We start from the raw sequence: 23,817 nt of genomic DNA on the forward strand, positions 1-23,817 counted from the left end.
TTCCAGCATAATATTTTATTCAATATTCATACCAAAAGATTAATATTTTATAGTTCAAAAAGCACAGATTTCCAAACATGTGGAGCTTGCCCCATAGCAGCTCACAAAGTGATAGTTGGGAGGTCCAGCTTGAATTGCCAGTTAAGGGAAGATGTGGTTACAGGATTACTACAATTATTTTGAAAAGATTGTGCTGAAGGGGAAATTAAAAAAATAAAACAAAATCCTCAACGTTTGAAAAATTACCTAAGGTAAAATAAAGATGCTAAAAATATAGATGTTCACCATGGGATTTGTTATGGTTTGTTATTATGCATCATGTTTATGCTAATTGCTCATTCATACATATGTACTACTGTTGAAGAATTATGTAATTACATGTCAATGCTTTTTTAACTATTTTCAGGCTCAGTGGGGCATCTCCGTTTCTGGGAGAAAACAAACAAGAGACGCTGTCCAACATTACTGCTGTAAACTATGAGTTTGATGAGGAATTTTTCAGCCACACAAGTGAACTTGCTAAAGACTTCATCAGGAAGCTTCTAGTAAAGGACACAAGGTTAGAGGTCACACCAACAGCTCTGCAGCTCTATCTTTAGCAGCACTGCTACTTTGTCCATGTGTAGAAAAGGTGGATTTACTGGGGGTTGCCAGTATTTTAAGCATCCCTCTGTGAATACAATCTAGTCAAAGTTTTTTCTGGGGCAAGTGCTTCTTTCAGGAAAAATGGAATACAGAGAACACTGTTTCACAGTATTACCTTATGCCCAGGCACCCTGGCCTAGGAATGCACCATAGAGTAACAGTTCCAATTCTAATCTACAGCACATGCACAAATGTCATTCAGTGCTATGGACACCTGGTAAAGGTAAGTTAAATGGCTTAGCACTCACTGGGCCAGTGCAGTTTTTCCCTTGAAGGACCAGGTAAAAACTTAGCAGTTTGATTCACTGGTGGGTCCCTAACATATTTGCCCCCAACAGTTAACTCACTTTTTCTGTAAGACCTTGGCTGTCATACATCAGATAAGCCCAAAATATGCCCTATTTATGAACAGTGGTGATTTTTTTGTTAGATGCATAGTAAAGCAAGGGCTATAACTTCTTTTCTGCATTGTTCCTTTTATAGTAGTAGCCTCCACATACTTGCTTTTCAGTGAACTATTTACTATTGCAAATTCTTAACCCCAAAGCAAGGAATGCGATGGCCCCTACTCATATAGAGGTATATTTATCAAAGAGTGACGTTAGAGCTCTTCAAGGCCCAATAGAGTGAAATTCCTCCACTCTCCATTTATTAATTTGAAACTTTTAAATGTTAAATGAAAGTTTATCAACAGGTGAAATTGAAAATTTGCTTTCAAATTTGATAAATATGGTTTACAAAATGCCTTATAAATGAACAGAAAGTGGCAGAATTTCACTCTGATGGATTGTGGTGAGCTCTGACTGACACTCTTTGATAAATATAACCCATAATTAGAAAGAAGAGCTGCAGTATCAAAAAACTTGTTAATTTATTTAGGGGTACTGAAGATTTGACAGAAGAGATAACTATACAGCAGCAATAAACACATAAATGCACATATTCAGTGTCAAAGATGTAAAAAAAAAACAAAAAACTTTGGAATACATTTTACATATTTATGAAGCCATGTTGTGATTTTATGCCCATTTTAGCTGTATGAGAGTATGACATTCTGGTAAAAGAGTAGGGTGAAACCTGTTGACATATAACACTTGTGCAAAGTGCCACCAAAAATGTTTTGCCCCTAATTTGTCCTATTAACTTCGTTAAGCCAGTGTATTAAGCCAGGTCTAAAATGTTTTAAAATTAGTGAAATTTTAGGCATTAATCTTCCATATAAATTACACAGCTTTATAACCATCCTTTATTTATAGAACGCTGACAGATTCTGCAGCACTGTACAGAGATTGTACATCATTCACAGCATTCCTTGCCCAAGTGGAGCATAGAATCCCTATCTTATTTACACACAGTAGTCAGTTTTATCCGGAGCCAGTTATCCTTTCTGTATGTTTTCAAGTGTGGGAGGAAACCAGAGTACTTGCAGGAAATCCAAGCATGCATGGGCAGAACAAGCAGAGCTTTGTAGATAGAACCCATGGCTGGAATCATGCCTAGGCAACAATGCTAACTACTGTGCCATCATGTCTTTTTTAATTATTATGTTGGGTTGAAAACCCCAACATACTGTTCTTCGACTTTAGCTTATTCTTCCGCTTCTTCTTCTTCTTAGCGCCCCCCATTTTCTAAATGCTACTCCTCCTACAGTTTTAGGGGTACAATAACCAAACTCCCCACACATCTTCGTCCTATAGCGGAGCAGGTTGCTGGTGCTTTTCTAAGCGATCCGGCCACCCGTCTTTTTGTGGCGCCGCTCCAAACCCTCCAATTTTCCCATTGACTTTGACAGGGAAGATTTTCAAACTGCTGCCACACTTACAGCTTTGAAGCTGTACTCAAGGTTAGAAAAAGTGGGCAGGGCCGCCAATCACAACATTCTCACATGTTTAATGTCAGGGTCCCCAAACTTTGCACAGTTTGTCACTAGGTGACTATGTTCCAAGTTTAGAAAAGTGGGTGGGGCCAACAACAACCAATTAGATTTCACCTATAGACTTCATATGTTTAAATTTAAACTGCGGCCATTCTTTAAATATTAATACTAAGGTCTCCAAACTTTGCAGAGGTAGTCACCTGGTAACTGCAGTTCAGAGTTAGAAAAAGTGGGTGGAGCCAACAACAGCCAATCCGATTTTACCTATTGATTTTCAATGGGAAATTCAACCTGCTGCCATTCTCATAGTATTAACACCAGGGTCACTAGGGAACTGCATTTTTAGGTTTTAAAAAGTGGGTGGAGCCACCAACAGCCAATCAGACTTCACCTATTGAATTTTTTTGGTTTATATTTAAAATGTTGCTTTGTGAATAAACAGCAAAAATTTCAATGGAATAAAAACCACAACATTTATTGGCTCAAATAAATACAACAGAAACTGTTGCTTTGCTCACACTATTTATGTCAGGGTTCCCAAACAAGTGGGAGGAGCAACCAACAGCCAATCAATTTCCACCCATTAGATTTCATTGGTTTATATTTAAACTGATGCCATTATTTAACTATTAATTCCAGGGTTGTTAAAGTTTCCAGAGTTAGTCAATGGGTATTTGCCATTCAAAGTTAGAAAAAAGTGGGCGGAGCCACCAACAGCCAATAACATTTCACCTATTTACTTTCAATGGTGAAGTGTAAAATGCTGTCAGCCTCACAATGAATGCCTGAGTCCCCAAAATTTGCAAAGCTGGTCACTGGGGGACTGCAGTTCAAAAATAGGAAAAGTAGGTTGGGCCACTAAGAGCCAATCAGATTTCATCCATTGAATTTTATTAGTTTAAATTTAAAATGCTGCCATTCCCAAACTATTTATGCCAGGGTGCCCACTGTTTGTCACTGGGTGACTTCGACTCAAGGTTAGAAAAAGTGGGCGGAACCACCAATCACAATTCACCTATTGACTTTTATTGGTTTAAATTTTAATTGCTGCCGTTCTTTAACTATTAATCCTAGGGTCCCTAAACTTTGCAGAGTTAGTCACTGGGTAACTGCAGTTCCAGGTTAGAAAAAGGTGGTGGAGCCACCAACCGCCAATCAGATGTCGTTGACTTTCAGTGGGGAAATTTAAGTTGCTGCCATGCAGACACTATTAAAACCAGGGTCCCCAAACTTTGCACAGTGGTTTTTACTGTATAACCGTGGTTCAAGGTTAGAGAAAGTGGGCGGAGCCCATTCAGTGACTTCATGTTTTTCAACCCAACATGAAGTTTGTTCTCAAACTTCCCTTTCTAGTTATAAAGTGTTATTCTTTTTAACATGTTAAACATGATAAGCAATTTTACTCTGTAACAAATTCATACTCACTATCACATTGTAGCACATATCATTGACTTAGTGGATATAATTACAGTCCATAAATAAGTTGACAGAGAAATATTGACAACACAGAAAATAAATAAAAAAAGAAGAAAGAAACTTAAAGATTATGGTTACATGCTGACTATTGGTTGGCTGGTATTTGATTCTAATTGCCATGTTAAAAACGTAAGGTCTACAACCATGCTTCTTTATATCTCTCTTCATCATTGCAATGCATTTAATTCACACATGCAGACAACAACAAAACATCATAAATACCTCAAAGTTTTAAGAACTTTGTTCTGTTTTTTTTGTAGTACAGGTATCGGAACCCTTATCCGGAAACCCATTATCCAGAAATTTCCAGAATTACGGAAAGGTCATGTCCCATAGACTCTATTTTAATCAAATAATTCACATTTTTCAAAATTATTTCCTTTTTCTCTGTAATAATAAAACAGTACCTTGTACTTGATCCAACTAAGATATAATTAATCCTTATTGGAGTCAAAACAATCCTATTGGGTCTAATTACTGTTTAAATATTTTTTTCAGTAGACTTAAGGTAGGAGATCTGAATTACAGAAAGACCCCTTATCCGGAAAACCCCAGGTCCCGAGTATTCTGGATAACAGGTCCCATACCTGCACATTCATATTTGCTTTTATTTTTTTGGCTGCATTAATTGACAAGCAATGCATTTTAGTTAAGAAAAATGCAGTTAGACTGAACTGCCACAATGCAGTGAGCGGCCAGAGTATTTGGAAAATTTGGTGAACTATTCTGGCTTCTTTGCTAAAAGTGATGGGTGGGGGGGGCATTCTCATGTTTTTATAACATGTAAATTGACAAACACAAAAGAAAAAAAGGCCCCCAGAATATTACAAAGGGTGTTTGGGACTCCGAAGCTATTTAATATCACAAAGGGTGTTTGGGACTCCGATGCCATCAGGTGAAAAACAGTAGTAGTCATACACACCCTTTCCTCCTGTAACAGCTGCCTATAGTGATTTGTGAGATACACAGCCTTTAGCACAGGTAGTGATGACAGGAATATATCTTCTCTGAAATGTTCAAGCCAGCATTTTTAAGTGGAGTTCTAGCTGTCAACTCTACATGTGCTTCAGGAACCACATTTCCTACGGATGCCTTACACACATAGATTTAAGATGCTTATTCAGCCCTTCCCGAGTCAGCAGCTTATCTTCCCATTTATGGGCCCTGCCCAACTTCCTTCCTGGCAGCTATCTGGTCGACCTATTGGGCACAATTGGAAATCCTGACACAACAGGCCTGCATTAGCCCTAGTTATAATCAGATTATTAGCCTGGGGCCCAAATGATCGGATCAGCTCAATTTGGACACCTATATGTTAGGCCAATTCTGGCTGACCCTGAGGGTGGAGGTAATACCAGGGTTTCAATTGTAGGCTGCATCAATAGGAGCAGCAGACTTGTACCAAAAGGATTGCTCCATAAATATGGGTCATTTATGTGCAGTGGGCAACTTGTACTTTTTCCTGCTATTCAGAATACCTTATAGTTGCCTTCCTGCCTTCCGTTCTAAATCTGGTGCTGCTGTGCTAATTGATGCAGGGAAACCCTGGAGCTACTGCCATGTCCTGACCAGGCAGTTGGTCCAGGGTTTCTTTTGATGCCCTGCATCAATAGGTGCAGCAGACTTGCGCCTCAAGAATCTGGTGCAGATGTAATTTGCACATGGAACTCTGGAAAAAATGACAGCAGAAATGACACCAGGCAGACTTCAAGAATATTTGCCATAACTGAGCCCAGCTGTGGTAATCACACCAGCAATTCATGAAAACAAAAGTTGCATTATGGGAAAAAACGTGGTGATTGTGCTTCGAATTAGGTAAGGGAAAGTGCCCTATTTTAACACTAGCTGCAAAATAACACAATCTCCAATTCTAAATGCAGTTGTTTATTGTTCATTGGCTGTGGTTACGCCAAACTCAAATCCACGCATGGACAGAATTATGTTGAAATGGAGCAAAGCTGGCAAAATGCACTTTTCACACTGCTTCTGTGTTTGTGTTTCTAGTGGGTCCTGCTGAAAGTTCTTAAAAGCAGTTGCATATTAGAGGAGCTACAGTGTTATATCTTTCCCCTTATGCCTTTAAAAATCAACATTTCTGATTGAGTGAGCATTGTACCTTCTAATGCTACACATACTGTGGTCTTTACACTATCTGCATTAATTTCCACTGTCCTTGTTTTTATTTAGGAAACGTCTTTCTATTCAGGAAGCACTGCGCCACCCTTGGATCACAGTAAGTTTAACAAATGCCTTGCTTGCATGTGAGTGACAGATAACATTCATAGGCATATTTTTACCTCTAATTTAAAAAGAACCGATTTAAGATGTTTTGTTTCTTGTCACACCATCTAAAAAAACAGTTTGGAACACTAAAAGTCTTACAAAGCTTGTGAGAAAAATGTGTAAAGGGCCAATATACCTCCAGAATAAACAGTGAATTTTTTACAGTATAGTTTTGGGGCGCAATTTGCAGCACAGCAAAACCTTTCACAAATGCATCCAATGCATCCTGTTTTCCTGGGAGAAGTTATGGTCTGTTGCTTTGGAAAAATATTTTCACATGGCAAATCCACTGCAAAAATAAACAAATTAAGCTATAGCGTTCTGAGGGACTTATTATTATTATTATTAACAACACATATTTATAAAGCTCCAACATATTCCACTGTGCTGTAAAATAGATGGGTATATACATCAAATATCAGAGTAACTGTATATTCAAAATACTATTTTTAGTCAATGTGTACAGGATAGACTAGATCATGTAGCATTTAATGGCATGCACCACCACACTACCAAAATGAGTTTAAATGCTTTTGTATTAACCAATGAAGAAATAATTATATTAGCAGAGAGCTGATGGTGAACCAAAGTTTTAATATGGGGCTTTGCAATCTTTTCTCACAGAAACCTGTGTGATATTTGAATTATGCATATTAATATTATGAGTCTTTACCTGCAGAATCAATAAACTGGTTTGTAATAGTGGAAAATTGCTTCCAGTGCCAGTTTAGAATTAGAGTCAGGGGCAGGCCCAGACTGGCAATCTGTGGATTCTGTGAAATGCCAGAGGGGCTATTCTAAAATGCCATAGACACTCACTACTTGTTGGGCTGGTGGGGGGCTGTTTTGCTGTTTTGGCCTCTTTCTGCTTAAAATGCCAGGGCCTATATAAAATCCCAGCTCTGGTTGGTGGACAACTATGAGAAATTAGCCACGCAGAAACTGACAGACTTTGTTTACTAAAAACTCATTTGCATTCATAGGTAACACTGTGTTTGCTAAACACTGTGATGTAAGCATGTACCCAATTTATAATGTTTGCAACAATGTGTGATCTTTTTCCTCTTGATGATGCACAGCATGTTGTTGTACAATGCATATTATTACTATGGCAAATATTACATAATGGTTGGTGTGTTCTTGGCATGAGATGATGCACTTTAATTTTAAGTCATCATTGGTGTTGTTTTTGGACTCTAATATCCTACTTTCCTGCCCGAAGACACTCCAGTCGAAAGAGGAAACGAAAATACATGGCACAAAAAGAACAGCTGTTCGCCAGCTAAAGACTAAGAGGCTAAAGGAATACACTATGAAATCCCACTCCAGTATGCCACCTAACAACACCTATGTCAACTTTGAGAGGTTTGCACAGGTTGTACAAGATCTATCCAGTGCAGAGAATGAATTCAGCACATTAGCCATGAACTATGACTCTTTACAAGAAGATGTAGAGGCTCTTATTTCAATTTACAATGAGAAGGAGACTTGGTATAAGGAGGAGAATGAGAATGTTAGACATGAACTCTCTCAATTACGTTACGAATACCGAAAGGTGGAATCCATGAAAAGGAGTCTTCATTATGACATATCCTCAGTGCAATCTGGTCTTGGTAGCCTTTCTGGAAGATACGCAGACCTGCAGTCACGGTATGACAGTATGAGACAGGAACTGTCTGAAGATCTACAGCTGATCCAGGATTTAGTGGATGGATTCCATGGGGAAGATGCTGGATACTGTGGTGGAAATTTTGCATCTGTGTTCACCAGGGACTTGAATGAATCTTTCATGGACCTGCTTAATGGCTCTTGCAGTCAGGATCTTTTAGAGGGTCTAAAGATTCAAATAACTGACTCTCAGATGTAACTAAAATTTGTAAGATCACCTAAAGCACTAACACAAGTATACAACCAACAAAATCCTCTAAAATACCACTGCTTGGATGTTTTTCTGTACGGCTGCAAACTACTATGTTATTTGATCACTTAGTATCCAGTAGCTGGTGGGAAGCTATAGGGGGTATTAGAATTAATAAAAAGTGCAGTTGCAGTATAAGCTTGGATACTGCTGCTAGACATAGAAATGTTTTTATCTGCATCCTTCTCCATATGGTACAGCTTTTATTATAATGTTTTGCCCCATTCTACCACACCAACCTGCAAAAGCCTTAAAAACTGTATGCTGATTTTACAAATATTAGCACATCGAGAAGTACCATTGTGGAAAGATCCTAAAGACTATTCTGCCTCAGGATTCTGAAGAAGGAAATATTAATACAGCATTGTATATAATGACTTGTTGGTAAAGGCAGCATAAACAGGAAATAGACTATGTTTCTATATTATTAGCAAGTAATGTAAAAAAGGTTCTGATTGTTTTATATCCTGCTAAATAGTCTTTGCTTCTAAAACACAATGAACATGCTAGAATAATGGAAGTACATTTTAATTCATGGGACGTATTTTGTTCCATACGTTTTTGGCCAATAAAGAAGAGCCTAAATTTGAAGAAGCACCTGTAATAGAAATCACCTGTCACTAGAGGTTACGGGTAGATTTTGATGTACAAAACAATAGGCAAACAATAGGTTCAGCAAAGGCACTATTCACTGAGCTTGTGTTGAAAAAGGGGTAGACTTTAATGGGGTTATGTAATATAAGGCACCTAGTTTGCCCAGGCGCATTAACCTATATCAATCAATCAGATGATAGCATTTACTGGTCACATGTTCAAAAGGTTGCTATGGTTTACTGCTCCTGGGCAAATGTAGTGCCTTTTATTACATATGTGGATAAGTGTTTAAACACAGGACATTATCACAGGTTCACACACATTTAACATACTGTTGCCAGCACTGACTCAGCACTTCACCTCCTTCTGGGATACAATGATGCTCATTATCCATTATCCATTAGCTCACAAATGCCACACCCATTGTGATAATATACACACTTGCATGGCAGAGTATTTTCATACCTTTTATATGCTTAAAAAGATAGAAAAATAGATCTGTTCACACTATGTTATAAAACTTGATCTTAAGGGTAGGATGTTGTAGGGGTTTTGCAAACTGGATTTCTCCCTACTCCTAAATATTACGTGTATTATGAGCGTCTGTTCAAACAAGGATTCGCCTAGCATAGTCCTATTTATGGGTTGGGGAGCCTGCCTATGTGTAACCTAATATATAATTTTGTATTTATTTGCATTTGGTCTCTTATGCCCCCAAAATTAAAATTTTAGACCTCATTTATTATTGTGGTACATAGTTCAAGGTGCAAAAAAACAGGCATGAAGTACAGAACACAGCCTGCACAGACTACTGGTCCAGCACAAGTGCTCTATGCATGGGGCAGTGGTTAATGAGGCCCTTCACCTGCAGGTCTGTAACTGCATAGGTTGGGACCACATCCAGGCCCTGGATCATAAGGGGGCCCTATGGACACTAGTAATTTGACATTTCATCAAAGGACAAACTCATATTCCTATATTGTAGGGATGTAGGTGGATAGAACGGTAGGATTAAGAAAATAGTTGTAATTAATGATAATGAGGGGATCTACCATCAAATTTTGCAAAGTTTATGGGTCTCTGAATGGGCACCTGCCTGCTTTAATCTTTTTCTCTGTGGTTTAGTTTTTTTTGGTGGCCAGGGTTAGGTGTCAAATAAATATCCAATATTGAAAAATTTAACTTAACTTTAAGTTTTCCTCTCATGCCCCTTTTTGCTGTAATGGTCAGGGCAAGTGATTTTCTGACAGCTTAGTGCAGCCCAGTGGATCAATGGAGTTGCAACATGCTGCAGCTGCACTGTGCATCCATTCTCTGGGCTAACTCATTGTACAGCGCTGGGGAATATGTTGGCGCTTTATAAATAAATGTTAATAATAATAATAATAACTCTGGTTTGCCAGTTATATTTTACCAACATAAACAAATATATATTTGTAAATGTTAAAAATGGTAGGGTTTCCATCAGTTCATGTTTTAGGACTCTGGTCTCTTTGGAGAAGTGTCCCTGTACATGGTCCCTGTCTGCAGCTATTGACTCAAGAATGTTTCTATTTTGGCTCACCGTCCTACTCATATGCTGTAGATATCATACTAAGATATTTATTTCCAGATTTTTTTCATTAAAAGGAACTTTGTGGCTGTGACTTTGAGTAGAGAGTTACTGGATCTATATAGGTGTCCATGGATTGCACTTTGAAAATCTGGTAACCTTACTCTATGACCTTTACTTGCTACCTTCAACTGCCCTGTGAGTTATAGAACCCAAAAGCTTTATCCAAGAAGTTAGCAAACACAAATGGGGGAATGTAGTATAGGTGATGAGAATTAATATTCACATTGCAAAAATTTAGCTTTTCAACGAATGTAATATACCTTTTAAAATTACTTTGTCTTTCATGCGACATGAAAATAAGGCTTCTTAATGAAAAGTTATTTTTGTGCTAACAATTACACTGTCTTCAAGCATGTCTTAAACATTCGAAATGCACAATTAAAATTTTCCAATGCAATAACAGTCTTTTAATTCTTATAAATGTTTTCCATTAGTAAATTTTATTATATTCCCTAAAAGAATTTTATTATATTCCCTAAAAACACGCTTTACAATACATAACGTTAGCCCATAACAGCAAATATATATTTGACTGTCATAACAGTTATAGCTGTAATAGTTCTAGAGTTCGAGGAATATGTTAAACAGCAAATCTTTAAGCAACATAAACCTTACCCTAAAGCTAGACCTGCCTTTACAGCTGTGAGCTGCATTAGTTGCTACAAATCTATATACAAACCTGTAACTTTTTACTAGAGCTGAACATTTACCTAGTCAAAGTTGTATTATTTAGATACATTGCAGACAAAGGGGTTGTTATGGGATGATTTTCTTGAATCTAAATGGTTGTTAAAAAAAAGTTTGTTAGGCTACGAATTTTATACCTTCTATTTTGATCTTCTTTGCTGTTACAGTAAGTTCATTACATAACATGCAAATTTGTGACCATATTTTTTTCAATTCCTTTTTCTCTTTTATGCGAAAAGCAAAAGTGTTTTTCCACAGATATAGGTTAAGAATTGTTGGAGGCTTTGTGTAAGCTACGTGTTTTTATTTTCTTAAAGAAGAAGGAAAGGTAAAAACTAAGTAAGCTTTATCAAAAAGGTCTATTTAAATACAGCCATAATTAGAAGCACTGAGTCCTCTATCAAAAGAAACATGGGATTTCTTGTCTCCTTTTTCCTTCGGTATCAGACTTCCTCTCTTTTAGGGCTCGTTCTGGTTTGGGGCTTGAGTCTGCTCAGTTCTCTTTTCTCTTCCTTTTCCCCTCCCTTCTCCTGCACCCCCTTCCCATAAGAACTCACTTCATCCACCATTAGGAATGTGTGATCTGAGCTTCCAGCGGCTAAAACTGCAGCAGGAAGCTACCAAGACCAAAGCTAAAATGGCAGCTGCTATCAGAAGGAGCTACTAGGGCTCTTTACTCAGGTATAGTACATTTTTTTGCTGAATAAATATAGTCTTCTAGGTGGCACTAATGTTGCAAATCTATTGGCAGTAAAATGTCAAAATGACTTGCCTTCTCCTTTAAGATATCCAGGTTGAACAGCTGAAATAGTAAACAGGACATAAAGGACAAAATTGCATAGGTGTAAATTGTCTAGGTAAAACCTGGCGTTTGGGGTTATGGGTCATTTTAGGGGTTGGGGGTTTAAGCTTCCCACTAAACCAATATTAGAATCCTCTGGATTCAGTAACATATTGATGCACTAAGCATACTAAGGGGCAAATTTATTAAAAGTTGTTTTTTTCAGATTTGAGACTATATTCAAGTTCAGATCGGGGGCGTTGCTACCATGAGACAACTTGAGTCAGCACCCCCAAAGTTACCAGGGGCAACAAATTGCCAAACTGCCAAAAAGAGCCAAATTTCCATTTTTTAAACCGGAAATTTGGCTCTGCTAGTGCAGAGAGTGCAATTGCTCTCTCTACACTAGCGATGCGGCCCTCGGGACAGAAGAGCCGCCTTGGGCAGCTCAGGGGCTAAAAATGCCCCTGGTTTAGGTATAAAAAGAAAATAAACTTTTGAATGAAAAACCTTGCCACTGGTAAGCTGGTGAGTGGCTTTACAAGTCATGACTTTAGAAGACAAATTTATTTCTTTTTTTATTTCTTTTTTTAAAGTTTGTTCAAATATTTTACAGCTAGACTGAAAATTAATGGAAAAATGTGATTTAATTTCATTGCGATTGACGTTTTTCTGACTAAATGCAATTATTTCATTTGAGTCTTATCTTAAATATCAAGAATAAAAAAAAAAGTATTTGCACAACAGTTGTTTACAAAAAATGAGGTATTAGTACCAAACCAAACATCAAGGCCCCTTATTGTACATGAGTCCTACACTGCTTATTAACATTATAAGTCTGTGATGCAATTAAAAAAAAGTCCCCCAGCAAACAATGTGACTGAGTAGTAAGACCCTGTTGCACCTACCCTTAGCTCAGAAGCTCTAGTGAGAAAGCAGGGAGCTTTTAAGCCCCAGCTCATTAACATACACCTAAAAGTAGTTCTTTATTTTAAAGGCTACATAGAGGCTAGAAGCAATATTTGGCTACAATTTGTAAACGAGACCCAGAAAAAAATTGGCAGCACTCGGTCTAAACCACATTCTGGAGTTCACAGTGTGGGTTAGACCAAGTGGTGGCGATTTTTTATTGTGTTTCGTGTACAAATTGTAGCCAATTATTACTTCTAGCTGCTATGTAGCCTTTAAAATAAGGAACTACTTTCAGGTTATGTTAATGCTGGGCGTTGGCAATCTTTCTCTTTCTTTTTGTGTACAAATAATGGCTTTTTATTGTTTGTAGCAGCGTCAAAATAAAGAAAACCTGTTAATAACCTGTTATATAAACCTGTTAACAAACTATAAGAAAAGCATGTGCTTTAATTACATTCTGGGGTGGCACAGTTGCACAATAGTATCACAAATATTGTTACCACTGCTAAAAGATAAAGAGAATTACTGGCTTATCAGATTTTGGCACAGATATGCCATCACCTAGGAGAAAATGCAAATGGAAGCACTCTTCAAGGACCTCTCCTATACTATGGTTAGGTTGTAGTGTACTGCATTCAATCCTGCTGTGGTCTTACTGTACACAGGATATGAATGACTACTATTTAATGTTAATTATATCCGTTAAAACTGAATGTCTGAACTCCTAGAGAATCAATTGAGACTATTTTATCTTCAATATCAATTTAACAAAATAATTTCTTCTGAAAGAATGGTGTTTCCAAATACTAAAATTGTGCCAAGGCTTTCTGAAACAGTTTTGGTGGCTTGTGTTGTTCCAGATATGTTGGTATTTCATTTATTTTAGCAGTTAAGTGTATGAGCAGCCAGTAATGCTCATCTATTAGTTAAAGACAAGAGAATAGATAGGTCACCATTAGTGAAACTGTTGCCCCTCCATTTATAAACTGTATGCCAAATACAGGTAGAAGTTTTTCTTGTGTGCAAGTATTTATGTAGGTGATTATGTATGTAGCACCACAATTACCACACAATAATTTATAGACCTTAAGAATAGAGAACTCATTTTTGGTAGTTAGAAAATCAACATTAATAAAAATGATAATGTTCTGCAGTGATTGTTCATATTTATATCTTTCCTCTTGCCATTTCTGCTTCTTTTACTTAATTATATTAGGAAATGCACAATGATTTTAAATTGAAGAAACCTATGGCTACATAGACTATAAGGTCTGTGGGCCAGGGACTCCTACTGGAATTTTTTTGTGTACAGTACTGCATAAATTTAGCAGTGCTATATACAAATAAATATAACAAAATAACTGTGCTACATTGGATTTGTAAATGTAAGGTAAAGTGTTATAAATGAGAAACCATTAATATATGTTATCATTTCATTATTGGCACTTCTGCAGCTTATTATAAGAGCAATGTACCATCACTGAAGTCTGTGTAACAAATGTATGTCCTAGGCAGTTATATACATCACCAATATATATATCACCAAAGCCCTATGTTTTCGTTTTCCTCGTTATAGGGGAATGTTGCTACATAATCCTTGTGAAATGCCTCTGAAAAGCCCCTTTAATTTACACATGTATGCATTACAAGCGGAATACTCTGGTCCATATACACAGTACTCTGTGATTAGGGGTGTCCTGTGGATATTGTTGAAAGAATTGGGTTGCCTGCATGGGAATGTAATTTCTCTGCAGATGTCAGAGCATTCAGAATTCATTAGTTATGGAACAAATCCAACTGCTATTCTCAAGGCCAGGCTATGAGAACAGGAAGCCAAGAATAGATTGTAGAATGTTAGTATATCCGTTACAGGACTACATATAAGCTTTTAAAGCAATGGTGCTTATATTTATTCAGATACTGAACAGACTAACAACCTAAACTTTTATTGTCAAAGGGACATTGATATTATTTTAAACACAATATTCCTTTTCAAGCCACATGCTTTTAAATAATAGCCACCACAAAATGGCCCCCTCTCCAACCACATCCGTGTCTGAATCGTAACATTCACTGGCTACTAGTTCTGGTACTGTGCTACTTTAAAGTTCTATAGCTGGTGTGAGGGGGTCAAGGTTGTGATGTGTGGTTTGACTTTTTGTCTACCCCGATCTCACCCTAATTCCCCACCTCTGGGTTGGGGCAGGCATAAGAAGAGCACTGGCTTCGGGCAGATTTAGCAGGTTTCAACTGGCCCTCACATCACTAGAACAGGAAACCTTAAAGGAGAAGGAAAGGCAAAGTCACTTGGGGGGTGACTTTAATCGCTTACCTTGTACCCCGGGCTGGTGCCCCTGTTAGGAGAAAACAGCACCAGCCCGGGGTACCTGTAGTAAGCGCTTCCTCCTTCCTACTCGCGCTGCTGCTGTTTGTCTGGGACAGGCGCATGCGCAGTAGAGTGAAAAGCTGACTTCTCTGTTAAAGTTCGGCTTTTCACTCTACTGCGCATGCGCGCGCAGCGCTACAGGAAGGAGGAAGCGAACGCTGCTACCCCGGGCTGGTGCTGTTCTCTTCCAACAGGGGCACCAGCCCGGGGTAAAAGGTAGGCTATTGAAGTCACTTGGGGGTGCCTAACATTTTGCCGCTGGCAGCCTACAGGAAGGGGAGAGAGATTTCAGTGTCACTGTAGTCTTCACACTGCTGTAGGCTGCCAGCACCATATCTCAGAGAAGCAAGCAGGGATCTGGGAATTTAGATATGCAGTAAGTACTTTAAAAGAATGCCTTTAGACTTACTTTTAATTTACTTTTAAAATAAAAAGAATTCCATTATTAAAGGTGTTATGGTGTGCCGCCCTCCACAAATAAGGGAAATTAAATTTACAATATTTGTATGTGCTTAGCTATTTTCTATTGAAGGAATACACCAAACAAGCTCTTTTTTTTACTTTAGATCCAGCTATTATGCATACAGGTATCTCTAGCAGATATTTCTACTTCCTTTTCCTTGCACTTTCAAGAAGTGTTAATTTATTAATATGGTACTCTCTTACTTGCAGCCAAGAGACAAGAATCAGATTATGGTGAGAAAGAGGTCTCTGATAAATTTGGAGAACTTCAGGAAGCAGTATGCCCGGAGGCGCTGGAAGGTAATGTCATCTGGAATTAAGTCCTTTAGATAACAGAAAAAATGCAAACAAGGGATCACTTACAGTAGCAAGTGTTGTTTGATCATCAGTTCATGTAATTGTATAATGTCAGTAACAGAAACCATGTAATTAGGTACACACCTTTTTATTTCTGTGGTACAGCATGTTGCTCTGAAATCATTTATATTGCAGAATTTTATTTAAATGTTAGGTTCCTCTGCCACTGACAATAAGTGGGCAATTTATTTTTTATGTGGTTATTGGCTGGGGAGATTGCAAGCTCTACAGGGCAGTGACCTCCTTCCTGTTTCCTATCATTTTGGGACAGTGGAGACTGTCTGGTGAAATGCCAGGGCATTTGACTTATTGTTGCTTTGTTTTTTTTTAGCTTTAGCTTTGTTTTTGACAGATTCATCTATGTATCAAGCCATATTTGCCCTGAGGTCTCCAACCACTTTATATTCTACTCTCCAGCTCTGTTTGAAGACACTCTTGACCATACATGTTCAATTTCAGCACAATCAGAGCAGGAATAGTTGGATGATCCTGACTAATATTCATGTACTTGGGATGTTGGTCGGTTTGTTGATTGAGCATGTTTGAAAATCTTATCTGCCAATGCTAATGCCCATATATGCCAATCTATACTACATGAGCAAATAAGGAAGTACAGTGCCACTTCTCTTCCTGCTGTTCTGGTCATTTGGGCTGTCAGCCCAAATTAGCATAGTAGTAGAAAAGGCAGCCATGCCATGTATGACCTCTCTAAAGGGGCATTGATTTGCAGGAGGAGGGGGTTATTCTTCAAATTTACAGAGCACTGGTAAGGCCCCATCTAGAATATGACATGCGGTTTTGGTCTTCAGTGCTTAACCAGGATATTATTAAGTTAGAGAGGTTCCAGAGAAGGGCAACTAAGCTAGTAAAGGGTATGGAAAGTCCCAGTCATAGGGAAAGACAAACCAAGTTGGGTCTGTTTACACTGGAGAAGAGGCGTTTAAGGGGTGATATGATAACTATATATAAATATATAAGGGGATTATAATAATCTCTCTAATTTTTTTGCAGACATGAGGGCACCCATTCTGAAAGGAGGTTTTATCTAAATATATGGAAAGGTTTTTTTTACTGTGTGAAATTTTGGAATTCTCTTACTGAATCAGTCGTATTGTCTGATACATTAGTTAGCTTCAAAAAGGGTTTGAATGGCTTTTTAGCAAGTGAGGGAATACAGGGTTATGGGAGATAGCTCTCAGTACAAGTGAGGGAATACAGGGTTATGGGAGATAGCTCTTAGTACAAGTTGATCCAGGGACTGCTCCGATTGCCATGTTGGAGTCAGGAAGGAATTTTGTCCCTCTCTGTGCCAAATTAGAGAGGCTCCAGAAGGGTTTTTTTGCCCTCCTCTAGATCAACTAGCAGTTAGGCAGGTTATATATAGGCATTATGGCTGAACTTGATGCACATGTGTCTCCTGACAAGTCACATCTGCCTGCTAGTTTAGTATTATCTTTAAATGTCTCCTTTTCCCTTCTCGTAACCTCACTAGGCAGGGCAGGATTTGTCCATTCTTTTTAAACTAAATAGATACCAGCTCCCATCTGGTGCTTTATTTTCAGTCAAATAACTTTAAAGACATAAGGTCTTTACTTCTTTTTCTACTCATTTAATTGATTAGATGTTTTTCTGTACAGTCAGTAGGGAAGTCATAATGTTCTTGCATTTAGACAAAGCAGTCTTTCTGTCCAAATCTTATGCTTGAATCTGGCCCGGATTTGTGGCGAAGCCACAAATGCCCGGGCCTAGGGTGGCTTAAATTTATGGGCGGCATGCTCTTCAGCCACATGTAAATTTTGCTCCCATACAGAGTACAAGGAATGGGATGTGCAGAAAACTTCAACTCTTGAGTTATATTGTTCGTCAGCATGACAGTGACCCCAAAGGAGTTTATGTCAATTTTAATTTAATTTCCAGCTATAAGAGAATGAGGAGCTAGCATAGAGGTTTAGGTTCTTAATAGCTACTTCATGAAACTAAAGATGGACATTCATATCCAGATTTGGGTATATATGGCAAGTTAGGGAGCCATTTTTAACAGCAAATCTTGTGATCCTGTTTCATAGAGGATTTTATGTATTAAGTAAAAGTTTCATCAGTCGGCCAAAAGAAAGTGAGGATGAGCAACAGCTCTCTAAATAGAACAACAGAAAATCTTACATCACTCATATTATATATCTATACATTTGCCCCACAGGTCAACCATATTGTACAGGTCTGTGTATGGCCACATTAACTCTGCTTACAAGTTGTGTAAATAAAATTTCACTTTATGTACTTGTACAAATAACACACCTGTCGGTATGTTTATTTTTGTTTTAGTTACCAGGTTCAGCTGGGCTCATTTATCAAAACTGGGCAGATTTGTATATAGGTAGTACCCCATAGCAAACCAATTTTTCAGGCAGCTGCATCTAGAACAGTGAAAGCAAAAATGCGATTACTTGCCATGGGTTACTCCCCAGTTGCAAAGTTGCCCAGTGTTAATAAAATGTCCCAGCAACCAGGCAGCATCTTCAGCTGCAGGCCAGATAGTCCCCAGAATAGAAAAGCAAACTAGAAAGGGAAGTTTGAGAACAAACTTCATGTTGGGTTGAAAAATGTAAAGTCACTAAATGAAATCTGATCTGTTGATGGCTCTGCCCACATTTTCTAACCTTGAACGACAGTTATATAGTAAAAACCACTCAGAGTTTGAGGACCCTGGTTTTAATAGTGTCTGAATGGCAGCAATTTAAATTTCCCCACTGAAAGTCAACAAGTAACATCTGATTGGCGGTTGGTGGCTCCACTCACTTTTCTAACCTGGAACTGCAGTTACCCAGTAACTAACTCTGCAAAATTTAGAGACCCTAGAATTAATAGTTAAAGACTGGCAGCAGTTGATTTTAGAAACCAATAAAAGTCAATAGGTAAATTGTGATTGGTGGGTGTTGGTGGGTGACAAACAGTGGGCAACCTAGCATAAATATTGTGAAAATGACAGCACTTAAAATTTAAACCAATAAAATTCAATGGATGAAATCTGATTGGCTGTTGGTGGCTCCGCCCACTTTTTCTAACCTTGAACTGCAGTTACCTGGTGCCTAACTCTGCAAACTTTGGGGACCCTGGTGTTATTACTGTGAGAATGGCAGCAGGTTAAATTTCAACCAAGTCAATAGGTAAAATCTGATTGACTGCTCACAGCTCTGTCCACTTTTGGGCATCCAACCAGTGTGGGACTGGGATGCCAGGGGCCCACCAGAAAACCATAGGCCATGGGCCCACTCTCCAAACTATTTTTCATCCACTTTTCACTCAACCTCAACATATTTTCCTAGTTTTTTTACCTTTACATACTATGATCTATTCTTCTTTATATTGAATTGATTTGTTCCCATAGAGAAATAGAAATGACCATGAATTAGGCCAAATAGTTAGAAGCAGGAGGGCCCACTGACACCTGGGCCCACCGGGAGTTTTCCTGGTATCCCTGTAGGCCAGTCCGACACTGCATCCAACAATCATATTTTCATTCAGGCTGACCCCATGACTATGTGATTCAAGTTTGGGGAGTGTGGCCTCAAAGCTGTAGGCAGCAGTTTCAATTTCCCCATAAAAGTCAATGGGTGAAATTTGATTGGCTGGTGTTGGCCCCTCCCACTTTGGGGTCATCCAGTAAATGTTGCTGTTTCATTTGGGGTGACCCCATTATTATTTTATACAAGTTTGGGGGGTGTAACTTTAAAGCTGTGTGTAAAGAGTGGGAGCAGTTTGTAAATCTTCCCTGTCAAAAATTAATGGAAAACTCGGAGTGTTCGGAGCAGCGCCACAAAACGACGGGGGGGTGGGATTGCTTAGAAAAGCACAAGCAACCTGCTCCATTATAGGGCGAAGAAGTGTGGAGAGTTTGGGTGTTGTACCCCTTAAACTGTAGGAGGAGTAGCATTTAGAAAATGGGGGGTTGCTAAGAAGAAGAAGAAGAAAAAGCTGAAGAATAAGCTGAAGTCGAAGAACAGTATGTTGGGTTTTTCAATTCTTAAATTATGAACAATAAGAAACTGAAGACCACTCAAAAAATTGCTTACCATTGCGCCATATATAACATACTCTGTGGTAAAAGATGGCAACTGAAATTAATTTTTCTCATTGCATCAATTTGGCGCCATTATTTATGGATCTATATTTCTAATTAACATTGTACCACCCATTGCCTGCTGCTGATGTCATGTATTTTAAGTAAATGTTTCATTTTTTTTATAACAGCTTACATATAGTGTTGTGTCTCTCTGCAATCATCTGAGTCGTTCTTTGAAAAAGAAAATCTACAGTACCCAAGATGATTTTAAGGTAATACTTAATTATAAGCCTTTAGATGATGTAAAGATGATCATGTAGGATATGTGTGATTTACCAGATGTGCTTATCATTCTAGTAGGGTAATGGAAAAAATGTTTCTTTGCCCACATCTACTTACCCATAGCAACCAATGATTGGTTGCTGTTGGTTATTAGACCTGTGCCAAAGCAATTGACCAATGTGTGACTATATTTAGGACAATAATGCAGGCTGTACAGATATTTTTGTTTTGAATTAGGTTTACTATGTGGCATTGCAATTCAGATCTTGGGCAGACTTGGTGATCCAGTTCATACTTGAATAATTTGCGTTCAGAGTATAAAAGCAGTGTGCTTGTTATTTTAATAACCTAATTGAAAGCCTTTGCAGAAGAAATAACAAGCACAAATTCTGTACTAATTAACTTATATGGAGTTACAACACCCACAAAGCATCTGTTCTCTCACTGTTTGGTTTTGTCCAATTAGACATGAAACTTATTTCTTAATTATTGTGGCACAACAGTTTTGAATACGAACAAAATTCTAAGTTAAGAAGGTAAATTATATATATAAGATGTTCTGACTGTGAAGGGGGGTTTGGGATTTTATCCTTACCATACTGCTGTTAAATGGCAGTAAACCCTCTTGTTCAACATGATGTCAATAAACAGAGCTTGTGCTGAACATAATTTTTATATATTGTATTGCTATCTCAAAAATATTTTTTGTTATTTCTAAATAACAGGGCAAATATGGAAGCTGCTCTGTTTGGTCCATACGAGGTAAGTAATTAAATTACCAAAGCACAGATAAACAGAAGTCTATTATGCAGGGAGAGTGTTTATGTACTGGTAATTTAATTATCTACTTTGCAAGAACCAAACATGAAGTAGCTTGCATTTTGCAGTTTGAAATATTTAGACAACAAACAAAAAATATGTTCAGAATTCACAGGGCTGGACAGCCCTTCTCTAGTGTAGGGTAAAGCCACATTTAGGCCTCTTGGGACTCTATCAATGGAAACATGTAAATAATTCTATGAGTGTGAGGCAAAGAACATCTCTTTAATGAAGAAGAGAGAGGACCCTAAGTTGAAAGGTACACATCAGTAATCGTACAGATAGGACCCACTGGATGAGGACTGGCTGCTACAGAATGCTCATTCTAGAGTTCAGAGATAGGTTTAGGGTAAATATTAAAGCAAAGTTGATGTAGTGATAACTTTGGGTCACTCTAGGGTTAACAGCCACTAATCCCCTCAGGTCCCTTGGGGGACAAATCACTAAATAAACATGCAGCTGAAAAAAAACCCACACTAAATTTCTGATCTAAATAAATTACAATTTCTAAAAAAAAAAACTAGCCGGCCAGATCTAAAATACAGAGCACATAAAATTCATTAGGATCAAACAGCAATTCCTTTAGACCATTACATCAATTCTTAAACTTCATCTCAAAAATTTCAGATGATTCCCCTATAGATTAAATTCATATATATATACTGTATATACACTCAAAGGGATTGTAAAACGCAATAATGCTTTCTCATTTCTACTCTCTCTGTCAACTTAAATATCCCAAAAATATTGTTGTTGAAAAGTGATAAAATTGAGGAATGCTTTAGACGAAACAGATATCTGTGTCACATAAGTAAAATGTATGGCAAATAGTTATTTGATAGTGCCAATACTTTCACATAGTGCAAATACTAGAGATGTAATCAACAGTCACTTAAGAGAGCTAAAACACTCTAGTCATGCAGAGTGTCTGTGGACCATACTTTATTAGGTGGGCATACAATATGGGGCACCCGCCTAGTAATGATGCTTATAAATTAGAAAAACTTCACCAAGATGTCCTTATTGAGTGCTGTGCCCCAAATTTTAAATAGGTTCACACTGCCTCTGGTTATCTCTCTGGTTATCTCTCACAACTAGAGCCCGTGTGAGCTTATTGAAGCTAAATTTGGGACACAGCACTCAAAAAGGACATCTTGGTGATATCTTTATTTATAATAAGTAATAGGCATCGTTACTAGGATAGTTGAGGGATGTCCCATACTGTATACCCACCTAATAAAGTACGGGCCCAGGAGGCTCTGCCTGAATAACTAAAGCAAATCTTTTCCAACAGGCAGATTAAATATAAAATATATCTGTATTTGTTAATTGTTAATATAGCAATATTTATATGTCTACAAATCTGATCTGAGGTTATTTCTGGTTAGATTAAATATTTTAGGAAAATGATTTATCAAATAAAGATAAGAGTGTTTGTTGCTGGTCTATGAATGTATGTCTGTTATGTTTTAGAGAAATTGTGAAAGTGATGTAGAAGAGGATCCAATAAGAAGGAAAGTGATTCGCCCCAGGAAAAGGAGCAGCACCTCCTGAATGATTGGAGGAACAACTTATCTCAAGGTCATGGCATCTTTTATGAAGGTCACAGTGTATCCTCTAAAGACTGAAGAGTATATTTCAGGCAACTGGCAACCCAGATGTTGCTGAACTACAGTTACCCCACATCTCTTTATCTGCTAAGCTAGTTGAGAAATTCTGGAAGCTTTAATTTTTGCAAGTTGTGTTTTTTCAACTTAGAAGACAACTGAATTATTTAAAATGATCACTGGCATTGTTTTGACAGGAGCCACATCCTATTTGTCTTCTGTAAAATCAGCATGGCTTCATAATATCCACCGCCAAATCTTAATATTGTTTGTTTCATTGTGACCATACACAGACAAATATTCTTATCTCTTGTTATTTATGTTTACATTTAAATATGTTGTTGCTCACTTTTGGAATTAATTTTATGTTGCTGTTTTATTTTTTGCTGTTCTTGCAGTCTGGGTGTGCACTGAAGCACTGACCCACAGTCAGGCAAAAAAAACCATTTTAATTTTATTGTAATATAAATAAATAACACACTGATGGTGTTGGCCAGGAAATTTGATGCTGCATCTTTAAAATAATATAGTCATTTTTTTGAAGAGTGCTCTGCAATGCAAAACCATTGCCGCAGCTGCTGAGAAGTTCTCCAGTGTTATTTAATAACGTAATATAATTGGCCAGTAGCTAGCATTGGCTGCCAAACTTAGAAGATTTGTAGGATAAGAGATTTCATTATTTTATGACTGCATCACACCACTATATCAACTAACTATAGTTGGTCTAACACCTGTAAATAAAGGTGGTGTAATGATAAAACTCTTTACAACTAAATACCTTGACACAGAGACACAATTTAGCAAAATTAATGATTTATCAAAATTTAATTCATGATCTTCTGCATATACAGTTCAACACGATTAGCCTGATCCTGTGCTGATATTTTAAAAGGACAACCAAAAACAAGTAACTCCTCTGCTGTTAGATCTCCTCCATAGGCGGAGGGTGACTTTCTTGTTTGGGGAGGCTAAAGATGGACCATAGATAGACTGGTTTAAAGCTAATGTGAGACTTAATAATAATAATAATAATAATATAGGATTGGAGCAAGGGTGA

The 23,817-nt window shown here is 37.8% G+C and overlaps 1 protein-coding gene across 3 annotated transcripts in view; it reads left to right on the plus strand.

The window, feature by feature from the left end:
- The window catches only part of dapk2 (death-associated protein kinase 2), a 51,194-nt gene extending 27,938 nt beyond the window's left edge, over window positions 1-23,256 (plus strand). The window contains exons 8-13 of one of the 3 annotated variants that reach the window (XM_012966054.3): window positions 407-559; window positions 6,185-6,230; window positions 15,846-15,935; window positions 20,241-20,324; window positions 21,060-21,096; window positions 22,627-23,256. In XM_012966054.3, the coding sequence (XP_012821508.1) occupies window positions 407-559; window positions 6,185-6,230; window positions 15,846-15,935; window positions 20,241-20,324; window positions 21,060-21,096; window positions 22,627-22,637 (421 nt within the window). In that variant the 3' untranslated portion in view covers window positions 22,638-23,256. 3 annotated transcript variants of the gene reach the window in all.
- The last annotated feature ends 561 nt before the right edge of the window (window positions 23,257-23,817 follow it).

This window comes from Xenopus tropicalis, chromosome 3, assembly GCF_000004195.4.
Source record: "Xenopus tropicalis strain Nigerian chromosome 3, UCB_Xtro_10.0, whole genome shotgun sequence".
NCBI classification, from domain to species: Eukaryota; Metazoa; Chordata; class Amphibia; order Anura; family Pipidae; genus Xenopus; species Xenopus tropicalis.